This window comes from Salarias fasciatus, chromosome 9 (assembly GCF_902148845.1).
Source record: "Salarias fasciatus chromosome 9, fSalaFa1.1, whole genome shotgun sequence".
Classification (NCBI taxonomy): Eukaryota; Metazoa; Chordata; class Actinopteri; order Blenniiformes; family Blenniidae; genus Salarias; species Salarias fasciatus.
This window is the reverse complement of record NC_043753.1, coordinates 7,121,843-7,137,689: the sequence shown is the minus strand read 5'-3', so window position 1 is coordinate 7,137,689 and position 15,847 is coordinate 7,121,843. Positions and strand designations below refer to the sequence as shown.

The 15,847-nt window shown below is 45.8% G+C and overlaps 4 protein-coding genes across 6 annotated transcripts; 1 reads left to right on the top strand and 3 right to left on the bottom strand.

Moving 5' to 3' along the window:
* Positions 1–1,495: 1,495 nt before the first annotated feature.
* On the bottom strand, positions 1,496–2,972 carry LOC115393970 (zinc finger protein 2-like). Its single transcript, XM_030099092.1, has 2 exons — positions 2,838–2,972; positions 1,496–2,349 (listed from the first exon to the last, which is right to left on the bottom strand). Exons 1-2 carry the CDS (start codon positions 2,949–2,951, stop codon positions 1,912–1,914), a joined length of 552 nt encoding a protein of 183 aa, XP_029954952.1. The 5' UTR covers positions 2,952–2,972; the 3' UTR covers positions 1,496–1,911.
* A 283-nt stretch (positions 2,973–3,255) lies between these two features.
* On the bottom strand, positions 3,256–4,357 carry LOC115394702 (zinc finger homeobox protein 4-like). Its single transcript, XM_030100055.1, has 2 exons — positions 3,355–4,357; positions 3,256–3,296 (listed from the first exon to the last, which is right to left on the bottom strand). The coding sequence occupies exons 1-2, from the start codon at positions 4,355–4,357 to the stop codon at positions 3,256–3,258; spliced, it is 1,044 nt and encodes a 347-aa protein (XP_029955915.1).
* A 155-nt stretch (positions 4,358–4,512) lies between these two features.
* On the bottom strand, positions 4,513–12,322 carry LOC115394700 (uncharacterized). The gene is made up of 4 exons (XM_030100054.1): positions 12,265–12,322; positions 9,625–9,783; positions 8,200–8,260; positions 4,513–7,031 (listed from the first exon to the last, which is right to left on the bottom strand). The coding sequence occupies exons 1-4, from the start codon at positions 12,268–12,270 to the stop codon at positions 4,513–4,515; spliced, it is 2,745 nt and encodes a 914-aa protein (XP_029955914.1). The 5' UTR covers positions 12,271–12,322.
* A 554-nt stretch (positions 12,323–12,876) lies between these two features.
* On the top strand, positions 12,877–15,838 carry LOC115393965 (thiamine-triphosphatase-like). Of its 3 annotated transcripts, none has more exons than XM_030099086.1 (4): positions 12,877–12,969; positions 14,366–14,435; positions 14,665–15,138; positions 15,232–15,838. In XM_030099086.1, exons 2-4 carry the CDS (start codon positions 14,366–14,368, stop codon positions 15,330–15,332), a joined length of 645 nt encoding a protein of 214 aa, XP_029954946.1. In that variant the 5' UTR covers positions 12,877–12,969; the 3' UTR covers positions 15,333–15,838. The 3 variants fall into 3 exon arrangements, with proteins under 3 accessions (XP_029954946.1, XP_029954945.1, XP_029954944.1); XM_030099085.1 differs by lacking the exon at positions 12,877–12,969 and adding an exon at positions 13,040–13,093 and having other exon boundaries at positions 14,366–14,432; XM_030099084.1 differs by lacking the exon at positions 12,877–12,969 and adding an exon at positions 13,040–13,093.
* The last annotated feature ends 9 nt before the right edge of the window (positions 15,839–15,847 follow it).

Below are 15,847 nucleotides of genomic sequence, written 5' to 3'. Positions count from 1 at the left end.
GTTTTTAGTTTTGCATTTTGTTAAAACTATCAATAGTAACATTAATATACAACTTAAATTGAAGGAAAAACATCTTTAGTATGTTATGTGTCCTTCAACACAGCACCATCTTATTAGCTCTCAGTCAACGCATCTTATATGTCATAATTTTGCTTTTTTTTCTAGATTCGAGTACCCATTAGCTTTCGGGGATACTACTGAACACCCAACTTGTCTCCCTTGTCGTAGATTCCAGGTGTCGGGTCTCGTTTCACAGCACGTACACGACCAGATTCGCCAACTCTGCTTCAGAACTGAACCAAAACGAGGAGGGGGGGGAAACATGAACGGGGAACACACCATTTCAAGCTCTGTCCTCAGATTCAGAGGTTTTGGCTTTTGACCTAAATTACACCAAAAAAAATATAAAAAGGAAAAAAAAAAAAGGAAAAAAATCTATTCTGCCAGTTTTAAAATTGTATTTTCTTTCGTATAAATATTGACGTACATAAATGGGTACTCAACTTTCCTGTCTCGTACACAGTATTCATGGCAAAAAAAAAAGTTTTTTTGTGTTTTTTTTTCTTTAAGGAAATCAGTCTGACCCTCCGTGCCAGATGGGGGTGACATTAATTCACCGACAATATACGAGGATCACCCGGGCTTGAATTTATATAGCTGGTGGTGTTTCCTCTTAAGGCTGTCATATTTCTAACACACCCACAGAAGGTGCAAAGCATTTATCTTCCCCGACGCGTCCGAAGAGCTGCATTCCAAAACGACACAGACATTCTGGGTGGAAAGTATAGATTTACAGGAGCGGAGAGATGTGAAGCACAAGCAGATTGGATTGGTAACTGGATTCCTTGGCCGAACGAATGCGGACGACTTTACAGGCGTGAGCTGCTCCGTTAAAGATCACATTCACATGTTCCCTCCCAAAATGAAAGCAAATTGGAACGAGGCTCTTCAGCGTTTCTACAACCAGATCAAACTTTTGCACATTATGCACTCCTAAAGCATTACTCTATTTGATTAGCAAAATCAATAAATCGTATTAAACATGGTTTATATTAAGGCATCCAACATGCATATTGTATCTTTTCATAAAAAGACACCTGCATCAGAATGCTCAAAAAACATCTCAAAAACAATGCAAAATGTGTCAAAGTGCGGTATGCCAAAGATTAGACTTTCCTCAGCCTCTCTTTTGCGCCGTCTATTTGGATTGTCATGAAACTATGAGTGTGTGAAACGGGGACGAACCGACAGCACCGTCTCTCTCTTCAGTACCTCTTTTGTATCCCAAAAATGAGGAGATGCAATGCTGTTCAGATCACTCCTGTAGCGAATGAAAAGGTGACAGTTCATAAAGATTCCTGCTCTCCCACAGTTCATCTCCAAGCAACAAAGTGAAAAGTTTAGGCAAGAGGGGGAAAGAAAAGGAAAAAAATATATATAGAGAGAGGGAATCCACAGGAGCCAACTGGGAGATGTTATATATTTTATAGTATTAATCCCAAAAAGTGTTTCCGGGCCCCCAAAAAAGGAAACGCTTGCATCAGTCTTCAGGGCAGAACAGCTCAAGCACGGCACGTTGAGTGTCTTTACAAATTTTAGGAAGGTTGTAGTAAGTTAATATGTGACCACAGGGTTAGGACCAAAACTGCATGGAGGAGAAGTGTGTGGGAATCGGGCGGCGACAAGCAGCATGGAAAGAGTCTGCTGAGGGACCCGATTTCCAGGTGAGCTCTATGGATTAACGGACATCGAGTCAGTGAGGGTTGAGCAAGAGGGAAGCAGATGCAGGAAGGGAGCCGACGTCAAAAACTCAATTAGTTTTTGAGGATTAGTGCTCAAAATTTATTAAAGTGTGAAGGAGCCCAAACGGGCCCGACGAGTCAGTGTGCAGACCAATCCTGATCTGAGTTTTTAACTTTTGCTGGTGGCCGTCGCTGGAGGCATTTCGATAACCGCGTCTGCCCCGGAAGCGGCGCCGGAGCTGGTTACAGTAGTGGAAAGAGAGACCTGCGAGCCCGACACGGCGCTGCCGGACGTGCCGTTCCCGCTCGCGTTCTTGTTGACGAGCGCCATCGGCTGGCCAAAGTTAGTGGTTCTCAGGGTGGCCAGGTGACACGGCGAGAAGACGTGGGCTCTCGCTGCGGCCCGGGATTCGAAGGAGACGTTGCAGGCGTCGCAGCGTCCGGTCAGGGTCTCTTTGGGCACCGGCTGACCGGCCACCGGGGACCCGGCGGGTTCTGTGACCGTGAGCTGGACCGGCTTGGGCAGGATGGGCCGGTTGGCTTTGAGAGCGCTGTACTGCAGGTAGCTTCCTGAGCTCATGTCCACCTTCCCGCCCGACACAGGAGACTAAGACAGAGAAAGATGGAACAAGAAACAAGCTCAGTAGATGCATTTTACTGTTTTAGACTGAAAAGCAGGACATCTAAACTGACTGACTGCATTTCGGCACATTTGGACTAGAATGAGATCTCATTCAATCTGCTCAATATTAATCTCTGGTATATTTCCAATCACTACAAACATCATCACGCAAGAACATAAAATATTGTCAGTCATATTACAGTAATTGATTTCAACATTGTTTGTATTCTTTCACAACACTTTTTTACTGCTTGGACTTTCTGCTGCAACAATGCAAATGCACCCATTGGGGGTAAAATAAATAATTATCTTAAATAAAATGTAATTACCCAAGTTTTAGAACAATGTCTGCTTCCCTTCTGCACATTACAGACAGAACTAAAATGTGTCTTGCAAGACTTCAGCTGAATCCGTTTTGTCAGGCCTGCATTGCATAAACGGAAAATATGTGATTTGTGTGGTTGCCAGCGTACCATTTTCTCCTGCTGCAGTCTCCAGCGCTTCTCCTTGGCTCTGGTGTTCTGGAACCAGATCTGCACCACCTTGAGCGGCAGGTTGAGCTCCGTGCCGATCGCCTCGCACTCCATGGCGTTGGGATGGGCGCAGGTCTCGTAACAGGACTGCAGGATGGACAGCTGCAGGCAGGACAGGTGCGTCCGCGGCCTGCGGCTGGACGAGTGGGGCAGGAAGCTGCTTTCCGTGGGGCTGGACTTGGCTGCGGGCGGGGTGGAGAGGCTGGCCGCTTTGGCGGAGCTCGGGGTGTTTGGGCTGACCGGGGCAATGCTCGGGGTGGGAGGAGGGGGATGGGACGAGGCGGGGTGTGCGCGGGGAGAGCCAGCTGTTCTCTGGATACGGTGTTGATCTTGATGGGGACTTTGGAGGTCCAGTAGTTCAGCCCGTTCTGTTTCTGCGACACCATGGTTGAGGAAGGCCTGTTGTTGATGGGAGTGGTGGAGACCTTCGGCACCATGCGGTTGGTGGTTCCAGGACCCATCTCGCTTTCAACGTCTTTCTCCTCATCGGTTTTTTCCTCCTCGCTCTCCTCCTCCAGCCTCCGTTTCTGGGAAGGTCGCGGGGCTATCGGGACCGGATCCTTGGGTGGGGCGAGGAGGACAGGCGCATTGACTTTTGGTGCAACTTTAACCATGGTGACGTTGCTGGTGGTTTCGAGCTTGATCTTTGGCACCGCTGAAGGAACGCTGCTCGCAGAAGACGCAGTGGTGGAAGAAATAACCTCCTTGGGCTTGATGGGGACGGGGATTATCTTTTTTATCAAGACTGGCTTGCTTGGCTCCTTCACAGGGTCTCGCTCCGTCTTGATGAGGGTCCGCACAATTGGTGTAGCTGTCATACATCCAGCATTGTTTGTAGCAGGCTTGTTGGAGAATATGGGTTTGGACAGAGGCCAGGTGAATTTGATGAGAGGTTTGCCGACCGCTGCCAGCGTGCCGTCACTGATAAATCGGACCTCGCCTTTCCTCTCCCTTGCCCTCATGTTCTGGAACCAAATCTGAACAACCTTCTTTGGAAGATGAACCCACTCGGAAATTTGTTCGAATTCATGTTTCCCAGGATTCGGATCTTTGAAATAGCACCCATACAGGATGTCAAGTTGTTCAGCTTGAATGATGGTCCTGGAACGCCGCATGTCTCGAAACCTTTTTCCTTTGGCCTTTCTCTGCTGCGGCTGCTCTTGATCCCTCTCCTTTTGCTTTTCCTGCTCCTTCTCTCGCTCCCTTTCCAATAGCGTGGCATTCATTTTCTCAGCTGCCCTCATGTAAATGCTGGACTTGGTCAGATTGCTGCAGTTGACCAGACTCATGCCACTGTTGGAAGACGGCACGCCGCTTACCGACTCCGGCTTAACCTGGACCACGACAAGACCTTTGGATGTTGGCTTCAAGCCCAGGCCATCAAGCAATTGTCCCTTTTGTATGGCAATTTTATCAGCCAGAGATGAGGAGGAAGCAGATTTCGAACTGTTTTTGCCCATGCTGAGATCCAGCGCAGCCTCGCAGTCATCGCCATTGGACAAGTGAGGAATAATTTGGTTTGGATGGGAGAGACTGTACTGTGACAGGAGAGAGCTGGCGAAACGAGTGATGGTTGGCGGGTTGTTGAAAACGGGTACTTTGCTCCCGTCCCCGATTATCGGTGGCGCCAGAGAGACAACATAAGGGCTGAGAAACTGTGCTGAGAAGGGAGTGAGGGACAAGGGGATGAGTGAAGAGCACTGGCTGGGATCTCTGGGTGGTCCATGATGTGGGACTGTGAATACGGAGGATCCCCTTGGGCTTCCAACTCCAGATCCACATCAGGGTCCTGCCTCTCCTTTTTCACCTCCACTTCATCACGTTCAAACTCCCCCCTTTTTTTCCTCTTGGCCCTCTGTCCCCCTGACCCCTCCTCTTCCTCATATTCATCCTCTGCATCAGAAAGGAACACAGTTGTAGAGCGTAAAACCTTCCCTCCGACCGATCCCCTGTCACTGTAGACCTCCCGCTGAGTGTTGTCTTTCGTGGGGCTTTCAGGGCATTCTTTGAAGGAACCGTTGTGGCTTTCCTCATCGGAAACAATCACAGAGGTGTAGACCTCATTTTCCGAGTCGGAGGTGAGACAGGACTCTCCTCGACTCTCCCTGCCTAAATCTCTTAGCTTGCGTTTGCCTCTCGTCTGAGACAAATCCATTGCTTGGCTACTTGAAGCTTCAGCATAGTCGTCTCCTTCGGCTATAACCAGTGAGCTTTCCTCATCATCGTAGTCGACATCGGAGCCATGGCCGTGCTTTGTAAACCCAGCCAGGTGTTCCGACTCTGTCGCCCTCCATCTCTGTTTGGCGAGGCATGCTTGAGTCAGCCACCTCCGTACTTCCTCTTCAGACAGACCGACCTCTCTGCCGAGCGCCTCGCAGTCCTCATGGGGAGGACTTGCAGCGTCAGCCTCACTGCGCGATTCGAAGAAGGCCCAGAGAACCTCTGACTGGAACTCTGAAAGCACAGGAAGGTCTGGATATATGGATGTGTTATAATTGAGACGGGCTTGGTTGTTAGTTAAGGCATTAGTACTCTGGCTGGTTTTCGGGGTGCCCAAGGAGCCACTGGGGCTCGTGCCCGACTGTGACTTCTGAGGAGTTGAATCGGGGCTGAGTGTTAAGTTTAGATTTACAGGACTGAGACTGGAGTTGCTGGGCACAGATGCAGAAGGCGATAGGTTGTTATTGCCGAGGCTCTTCTCTGTGCCCACTGGGGAAAGATTCAGGCTTGCTACTTTATCACCTTCCAGGTCCAACTGATTAGTTGCACTGTCTCCATCTGTTGTGCTATCTCCATGTGCCTTCCCATTGTCTCCGTTATTCTCAATCTTCCCTTTGCTTTCTATACTGGAGCACTGTGCAATGTTTTTACTGTTCTGCTCCCTAGGTTTCTCCTCTTGATCAGTTTCTGTAGTCAGGTTCTGTCCATCTTTGAGCTGATCTGAGGCTTTCTCTTCAACTGTCACGTCGCTCTGCTTTTTGTCTTGCTCTGCCTCAGTTGTTACAGTTTGCTTTTGCTCCTCTACACAGGCTTGTGTATTTGTTTGAACTCCTGCGGAGGGCCACTGACTCTGCAAACTGTTTAGTCTTTGGGTTAGGAGGGCTTGCTGGGCTGTGCTGAGACCTACGAATGGCACACACTGGGTGAGGAGCTGGCCTTGCTGGTTCTCTTGGTGCTGCTGTGTTTGGGCTTGCAGCCCATTTAAGATCAAGGGCATGACCATTTGAGGCTGAGGCACAAGCTGGGGCGCAGCGGCACCGGGAGCGGCGCCGGCCGCGAACAGGGAGGGCAGGAGAGAGTGCGAGAGGGCGTTGGGACTCGATGTGAGCAGGGTGAGAATGGCCGAGACTGCCTGAGTGGACGCCACGGGGGAGGTGAGGAGGGAGGGGGCCACTTGTGACGTTGAGATCTGCTCTCCTTCCTGTGCAGCACTCACCACCAGAGTCCCCGGAGCGGCAGAGTTAGTGGAGGTGACCAGCTGACTGGTTCCGCTTCCAGACGTGGTCACCGCAGGGTTGGACGCACCGGCGGCGCTACCTCTCAGACTAGACGATGCCGCTGTGTTGTTTGCTGCTAATCCAGCATTTCTGCTTCGAGTCTGGTGCAAGACAGATTTCATATGGCTCTCGAGGGTGATGGCGTGATTGTAAGAGACTCGACATATCGCACACTGGTAGGGCTTGTTTGATATATACGGCCGAGTCAGGACTGGAACCGAGGAATTTGGGGGATTACTTTCTACACTCTGCTTTGCAGCGCCTGTAGTCATCCTCTGAATGTGAGATGCAGAGTTGTAATGAACACTCAAGGCAGTTCTGTTGGGAAAACTTTCCAGGCAGGCGTTGCATTTGAAGGACCGGGTGTTATTTTCAGCCGGCACGCCGTTTTTACCAACTGACTTCTCACCAGCGTCTGGGATTTCTGTGTTTTCAGTTGCATTTTGCTGTTTGGCTCCTGCCAGTGGATTTCCCTCCTCTTCTGGCTCCGGCTCAGCTTCACCTCCCTCCTGTTCCATTATTCTCTCTTCCTCCATCTCTTTGTCTCCGAGCGTCTGGGTAGCGTCTGCACTCTCGCTAGATTGGCAGGGCTCGGCGCTGATGTCTTCTGCGTGCTTCGATTGTGAAGAATCAGCGTCTGATGGAACGAATTACACATTTAACTTTTCTGTGAGGGTACAAGTAAATAACACTGACGGACCTCATGTCAACTGTAAAGATGATAGTATCATTTCTTTGATCCAGCAGTAGCTAAACAGCGCTCCTAATTACACCACTGTACTGCTACACCCAGAATCAAACACTTTATTGCCAAGTACCTTCAAAAAGAAACATTTTACAAAACTAGGATTTTTTTTGGAGTGTATGGTGTATAAAAAAACAACAAAAACATGATATAATCAAAAGATTAATTCCATAAATATAAAGTAATTACATAATTGCACCATAAAATAATTACATTGTGGCAATCTGACAACCAAATGCACATTGTAAAAATACAATGTGTACATCAAAATATTCTCAATTTTGTTGCCTATTTTCCAAAAACTGACTTCATTTAGCATTTTTCAGTCCCAACAACAAACATTCTCTCATTTGACCAAAATGGAATATTTGAATGTGATTCTTCAAAATCCCAACTGTTCTGACTAGCCAGAAGTTGTGCATGCAAAATTATTTTAAATTTCATTCTAGCCATTTTACACTGAAGAACATAACTTACTTGAATCCTGTCAAAGCAAAAGATATCCATGTTTGATATCCAAGTATTGTTATTGAATCCAATAAGAGAAACTTTCATACACATTATGCTTATTATAATCGCCACAATTAACATATCTAATTTCAGCAATCAGAACATCACAACAATATTAATACATTTCAAGGAAAATCTGTTTTTCTGTACTTCAGTTTTTAGTAAAAACAAGAGATCCTGTTTTTATATAAACTTTGGAAATGGAAAAAAAAAACTTTAATCACTACTGTATCATGTAATAATTTGTTGTTGGTGGTTTACCAGACTGTAAAACATTAAGCACACTGTACTAATGTGCTAAATGATGCATGACGACCTCTGGTCTAATGGAAAAGTCTTCAATGCAATGAAAATTGCGAAAACCAGGTGGCATTTCTAAAATAACCTAAAGTTATGTTGAATTTAAAACTTAAATCAAGACTTAGACGCCCATAATTACACAACTAATTAATACCACACGTATAAAGAAAGGGGCGCGTGTTAATACAGTATTGATTTCCCGACACTTCCTACTAACTGAAGTTATTTTGTTGGAAAAGCATCATCTCACCTGTCGGTTTGGGGGCGCCTTTATCCTCTGCTGCAGCGCTGGCGGCCTGTTTCAGAACGGCCTGTTAGAAGCAAAGAGAGAGCGAGCAGAATTACCGCACTGTGCAAATGCTCCTTTCAGTTGACGTTATAATGAAACTTTTGAGCGGCTCGAGATTTGGGCGTGACTCTGTTGATGTGTGGTTATATTACACACAGCCACTCTGCCAAGTCTTTAATTTGCCATTTACCCTACAGGCATAAATTAGAGCATCTTTGATCAATTTATCCACCGCTGACGTTCCTCGCACAGCTTTACACTGAACATCAATAACGCTTGTAGCTCTTTTGAAACCGCCTGTTCACTCAGGTGCTTAAGATTTGTTTTTATTAAAACTTGATGTCTACTCAACAAATATTTTCAACGTGACATACTTGGTTTAGTGGCAAATCCAAACAATGAGACATTCAAACTTATTAAAACAGAGCACTGACTGCAGGAAGGGGGATTTGCATAAGCAATGCAACGGAAAACAACACCCTCAGTCACAAACTCAAACTTTTGATTACTAATGCAATGACACAGCACGCATAAATAAACCTACTTTTCTTCAGTGACTTATCTGGAAAATAATACCTTCTTATGTTAGCATTCTTCGGATAAAAGAAAGGAAGGATAAGTCTGCCCAGATATACATTTTTATGAGCAATTACTCGTGTCATTACCTTGTAATCATGAGGTACAACATGGGCATGAATTCTGTCATTATTCAAGTTTATTTTTTTCATTGTTCACAGATGATCAAAAATGCTGAAAAAAATACGACGGTCACTTTAGCCACTTTGTTAAATACACTTTGAAACTTCAATATTTTCAGGAGTCAGATTATCAGTAACACCAAATCTCACTACAACCTTAGAAAGAAAAACATTCAGTAGAATAGCAGCACATATCCACTAAAAGCTGAAAAAGGCTTCATGTCACTAGAAATCATTACTGGATCACAGACAATAAGAGTGAACCTCAAACAATGGCAATAATAAAACTAAAGGAACGGACTTCCTCTTCACTAATGTGTGTGTGTGTTTTCTTTTTTTTTAAAGTGTCATTACCATACATTTATCATCTCCTACTGCTTAGTCACATAATTGCACATTGTTAAATCCCCTGCAGCTCAGGTGTCAGCTCGCAGCCTTTCATACCTGCACTGCATCCAAAGTAACTACCAGGCTGGACAAAGAGCCTCAAAAATAAGATTCAACTAACTTGTGACTTCAATTAAATCTTGTCAAACTCATTTATCATGCAACAACAAGTGGGCTAATTAAAAAGCATGGTTATAATTGACGTATGCGCCAAGTAATCAGGTTGTAACTGTAGGGAAAACCCCTCAAAAACCAGTTCTAATTGATAACAATCACATGACATATTCCGGCTGTCACTTACGATGTCCAGCAGTCTGTCGACACACGATGGAAGAACGCTGTGCTGCTCGGTGAGATGAAGCGACAAGGAAGATCGGTCTGGTTGGCCTTTTTGGCACAGAGGGCACAACCACTCTGCCTCCCCATTCCTTTCACTGCATACTGTCTCTCCAGACTCCTCCTGACAACGACACAATGCACGAAAGTTAGCATGACATGGAGCCACTGCAATACTGTCAACCTGAAATCTAGCCCAGGGTTCTCCAAACACAAGGTCACGACTGAGGCCTTTTTTTTTTTACACAAGATTTTCAGATGAAAACAAACTTATTGGATTTTAGAGGTGTGTTCACACGACAACACTGGTCGGAATCACTGGAATTTTTTTTTAAAAAAGCTCCAGAAAATGCAAGGCAGAGCAGAAACTCTGCTACTGTGCATGTGGGCCACATCTGCGGTAAATACTTCTTCTGCCTATGCGTGAGTAGATGACAACAACAACAATGGCGGTCTCCAGAGTGTTGTGAAGAATGTCCGCATACTCGCAATATTTAATGTCTATAATGTATTTGTTCTCCGTACGCATGTGCATTTTGTTTTGTTACAAAAATCAACCGCAAGAGCCAACTCGTGGCCTGCCACGCCAATTACCTCATTTTCAGCATATCTACCATGAAAACGGACATCGTTTTCAAAACGCTGCAATGTAAATGCAAAACTTTTCTGTCACAACAATGCAAACAAAACATTATTACTTCAAACATTGACGGGGCCTCAAACAATCCTGCTCGCACAAGGTAAACAAAACAGCAACATAAGGTCAGTTTGTGCAATCATACTAAACAAAAGCCAAATATTTGGACTTAATTATGCAATCAATCTAATTATTTCCATTAGGTGTCATCAATTACTTAAAATAATAAAAGAATTATTTTTAAAAAATCCTAATCACACAGGTTGATAGACACATTTCAGACTTTGTAGGGTGGTTCTTTTTATTCAGAACACAATAATGCAGCTGTTCAGGTGACACCTTGTTGATGTGATGAACACTTTGTTGTGTTTGCAGCAGGTTTTTTTGCGTTGCACTGCTGCTTGTCAAACAATTAACTGATTGTGTCACTCTTTTCCTTTTACAATCCCCAACACCCATCGAGCTCACAACACACTGAGTAACTCACAATGTAAATCAATACAAGCAAACTACAATCAGGATATTGTCAAGTCAAAAACCTACAGCTCTCCCCCCCCAGGAGCAGGCTGCACACACACTCTGCTGCATTAGCTCAATAATGAAGGATCAAAATACTGACTGTTGCTTTCCAAAACCAGATGTATTTGGGCCGCAGACGTCCAAAAACCGAGAATAAATTTATAGAAAAACAAGACATTTCATGCCCATGAGGAGAAATACCACCACAGCGACCAACCTCACTTCCTCGTCATGCCAATTAGCCAGCTAGCAGGGTTATACGACCACATAACATTTCGACGAGTCCACATCTGCAGATAACATCTTCAACTCGCCCCAGATTGAAACCCAGATTAAAACTAGAACGACGTAACAGAGTTGGCTAATTAACGAGCAGCCTAATTAGCTATGCCGACCGGATCAATTAGCTAGCAGGCTAGGTTGAGAAGCCCCCCTCCGATAACGTCGCATTACAGTGAGTTTACTGGAAAATAATCCCGCACTTCTCCCCCAAAACTGCAACAAGACGGGACAGACGTCAGCATAATATCTCCCCGCCAGCTCTCAGTCAAAGCGGGAAGCGACGATTATATTAATAAACACATTAAATAGGGGGGAAAAAACGAGGGGGGAGCTGTTACCAGTCGTGTCACTCCGCTAGCTAGCCTGTTAGCAGGCAGAGATAATTACCCGCTCCTCAAACTGTCTCCAACTGGCTCCTCTCCGCTCCCTACAAACTCCTCCCGGGCCGGGCGGGGAGTGCAGCTCCGGTAACACCGAGCCACTTCAGAAGGGATGGAAAAATAACGAGGAAGAAAAAAAATAAAAAAACAAATCCCCGGCCTCGAGTTGTTCGCTTACCCCCGTGATTGTGCTCTGCCAGTCGGGCATGTAGTGTTGCACCGCCCGCCGCCGGCTGCTCAACAGCGCAAATTGAGGCCTACCCGGACTAAAGCCATTTAATTAATGAACGTGGGCTCCGTTTACAGATGTGTTAGAAACTCGCACCGCACCCCTCCTCCCGTCCTCCGCCGCCCAGTAAAGCAGGCAGATCTCTCCGTTCTGGACGCGTCCTCGGATCTGGACCTTAAACCAGCCGCGGTGCAACACATGGCCATTTAAACTCTCATTTTAACTGTAATTGGACGGAGGAATAAAGAGCGACTTGGAGCGGAGTACGTGCGCCGCGGTCGCCTCGTCGATGGGGGGGTGGTGTAAGGAAAGAGAGCCCGGTGAAGGAGAGCGGAGAGACGGAGAGAGAGAGAGGGGAGGGAGGGAGAAGAAAAAGTTTGGGATTTAATGTTGGATTTCGGATTAGGACGGAGAACGATCGGTCGTCCGCTCGATCCCGTGTCGGTCGCAGGCCACCTCTGCCACCCGTTCCCCTCCTCCTCCTCTCTCTCCCCGGATTAAATTAACCGATCGCGTTTAAATTAAGTTCGGAGCAATTAGCTGATTTCTTTTCCTTACCTGCATGGTCGCCGCTCCAGCACGCACGCACGCACACACATACACACCACGCTTCTTCTGTGGCTCCTCAGAAGTGAAAAGTTTTCTTGCGTGCCCTCCCTCCCTCTCTCTCTCTCTCTCTCTCTCTCTCCTCCCTCTCTCTCTCTTTCTCTCCCCCTCCCTTCATTCCCTCTCTCCTTCCCTCTAGTAAACACACCACAGCTCCCCCCTCGCTGATTGCTGACATTCAGAGGGACACAATCCCTTATGTAACCCCGCAGATATTAGAGATTAATAATCCACACTGCATTTACTCATTCATCATAACAAAAAAAATAAATAAATAAAAAACTCGCACAAAGAGCGAGACGAGTTAATTAAGATGAATTATGAGCACTCACGATAGGTGTGGCGCAGGCTCTCTCTCTCTCTCTCTCTCTCGCTCGCTCTCTCTCTCTCTCTCTCTCGCTCTCTCTCGCCTTCCTCCTCTCTCTCTCTCGCTGTGTCGTCGTCGTGTCGTCGCTGCTCGTTCGTCGTGTGTGTGTGTGTGTGGATTTAATCTGCACCCATCTGCAGGCCCCTGCTACACCGGGACAGGAAGTGATGCTCTAATAGCTGTCCCTAATTGCGCCTGTGCGAAATACACCGTGCTGACGTGTTGTCGCCGCGCGCGCGGACCTCGTTTCGGTGGGGAGCCGTTTGGATTGAGAGCCGCGACCCGTCAAGGTGTGTGTGCGGTGTGCAGACCGACACGTTTTGTCGTGGGTTTTGTTTTGTTTGTAGCGCTTCGCAGTGCGGTGCAGTTCAGCTTCTTGTAGCCCGCTTGTAGCGTGCGGCTGTCTTGATGCAGGTGTGTTATAAACTACAGAACATGATTTATTTGTCGTTTTTGTACCAACGACCTCTTAAAATGATTGCATCTAAAAGTGGATTTATTTGCATGGGAAAGTTATGTGCTCCTCCTACCCTGCGTGGTTTGCAGCTCAAATCTGACAGGCGTGTTTTGCACCATCTAAAAAAAAAAAAAAAAGTTATTTAAAAGTTCTCAGTTCCTCCTGAGCTGCATGGGCAGCAGGTCCATTCTGTTACAGGTGTGTCATCAGCTACAGTCCACAGATCCGCTTTCGTGCTGCACAAATAATCTCTATTAAATGATTGCATTGACATTTTTTTATTATTTTCTTTGAGAAATTGTCAGCTTCTCCAACTCTTCATGGTTTGTAGCCTGATTATGATAAAGATGTGTTATAAACTATAGATCAGCTTTTGTTTTGCATCAATAATACTGCTCTATTAAATGATGGTGTCAAAGGATATAATTAAAAGTTGTTAGCTCCTCCTACCCTGCATGCATTGCAGCTCCAGTTCAACACAGGTGTGCCATAAAGTCCTCCTCCGAGTACAAGAAAAACACTAAAGCTAAAAACAAACACATATGTCTTTAATAGGCCGTTAATTACTAAAATAATTACTGCAATACAAGCTTGAGTTGCTCTCAGAATTAGAGGGCATTATTGAAACAATATTATTCACAATATCACTTTTTTTTTTCAAATTTACATTCCGATTATACTATTTTATATGTGTAATGCACACAGGCCACATGGTGGTGCAGACATCAGCACTCTGCCTTCACAATAAGTGAAAGCGGAAAAATATTGTTGCATTTTGGGTTTCCATTTCTTTGACAAGGACGTTCGGAGTCACTGAAAACTTACTGAGAACGGCTCCCAAGGTGGAACTCTTTGGAAACCATTCCACTCTGACGTCGTTCAGGCAGCAGAGACTCTGCTTTGCGGCCAAGATTGAAGCCTTGTGTGGGCCGGTTTTGGCGCACATGTCTTATGTTTCACAGCCCTGATGTGTGTGTGTATATATATATATATATATATATATGCGCACATATATATATATATATATATATATATATATATATATATATACACACACACACATATATATATATATATATACACACACACATATATATATATATATATATTGTGTGTGTGTGGACAGTTGCGTATTTATATCAACGGATTCCGTCAGCGGTTTGAAATAAACTGCATTGTATTTGCAGTCAGACCACATATTCTGAGTTGATCTCCGTCTGCCGTTTCAGATGAGTGTGGAAGTGGAAAGAAAATTCCTCTGTAATGCTGACACTCTGAAAACTCTGGAGGAGATCGGTGGTATGTCTTTTATCTTATTTAGCTGATGTTTATGGAGGGTCACTAAAAAGCTTTTTCTAACACTTATTAACTCTTAACTGCTGTTATTGTTGCGTAATGATTAGTGACACAGGCCTTCTGTGTGTTCTTAATATTTGGATTTAATTAATTGTCTCAGCCTTGTTAGTATTTTATTTATTTATCCTCTCTTTAGGAAAATGATTTGTTTCATCCCACTCGTCTCTTTCAGCTGTCTGCGTCGGCCAGCGGCAGTTCCACGACGAGTATTTCGACACCGCCGAGTTCCACCTCACTCTGAGGGACATGTGGCTGCGGAAGCGCAAAGGATGCTGGGAGCTGAAGTGTCCCACGGCGAAGCTCGACGGCTCGGAGGAGCAGCGGGACGCGGCGCTCTGCACACGCTACAAGGAGATCACCGACCTGCCGGAGATCCACCTGCGGGTCCGAGAGGCCGTGGGAGACGAGGACACGGAGACGTGTCCCCCGCTGGAGGACGAGTCCTGGCTGAGGAGGTGGAAGCTGGCGTGCTTCGCAGAGTTCACAACGGTGCGCCGGTCGTTCACGCTGCAGGAGGAGGGCGTGCAGGTCGATCTGGACCAGGCCGACTTCGGGTATCACGTGGGCGAGATCGAGGTCCTCGTACCAGAAGGGGGCGACGTGCAGCGAGCGATGGAGAAGATCAGCAGGACGGCTCAGCAGCTGGGTGAGCTCACGGCTCCCACACTCATAGATATATGGTGATTAATACAATTTGCTAGTTTGTGATGTGGTTTTCTCTTCTTCTTCTTCTTCACAGGCCTTTCAGGAGACAAGAGAATCGAAGGGAAAATGACTGTTTACCTGAAAACAAATCGTCCTGAGCACTACGCGAGACTACTGAAGGAACACATTCTGTAGAGAGATATCACGCTCCGTGTCTCAGTCTGTTTGATTTAAAATGTTATTTATTAGAAAAGCAAACTAAACACTGGACAAAAAGTAAGAAAATGTGAGTTTCTGTTGGTTATTTTACTGCTGTAAGGCGACACAGTGGTACAGTGGACAGCACTCATCGTGAGAAGGTGCACTTTTGGAGTTAGTGTAGATGGACTGATGGATGGATTTAACTGTGAGTCTTGGGAACAAATGCACTGCGGTTCATCCAACGCATGCACAGTATTGGCAAACGTGGCATCATTTAAAACAGCAGTGTCAAACTCATCTGAGCCTCTCTCGACCCGACAACGACGTGAAAAAACATCCTTTTTTGCGTTTTTGTTTCAGAAAATTTTGGACCCCCCAAAATGGACCCCCAAAACGCAACAAAGATTTTGCCTTTTCACTTGAAAACATTGCATAAACCCTACCTCGGATATTACACTTAAAGTCCTCTCTGTGCAGAGTTTGCATGTTCTTTCCATGAGTGTCGGGCC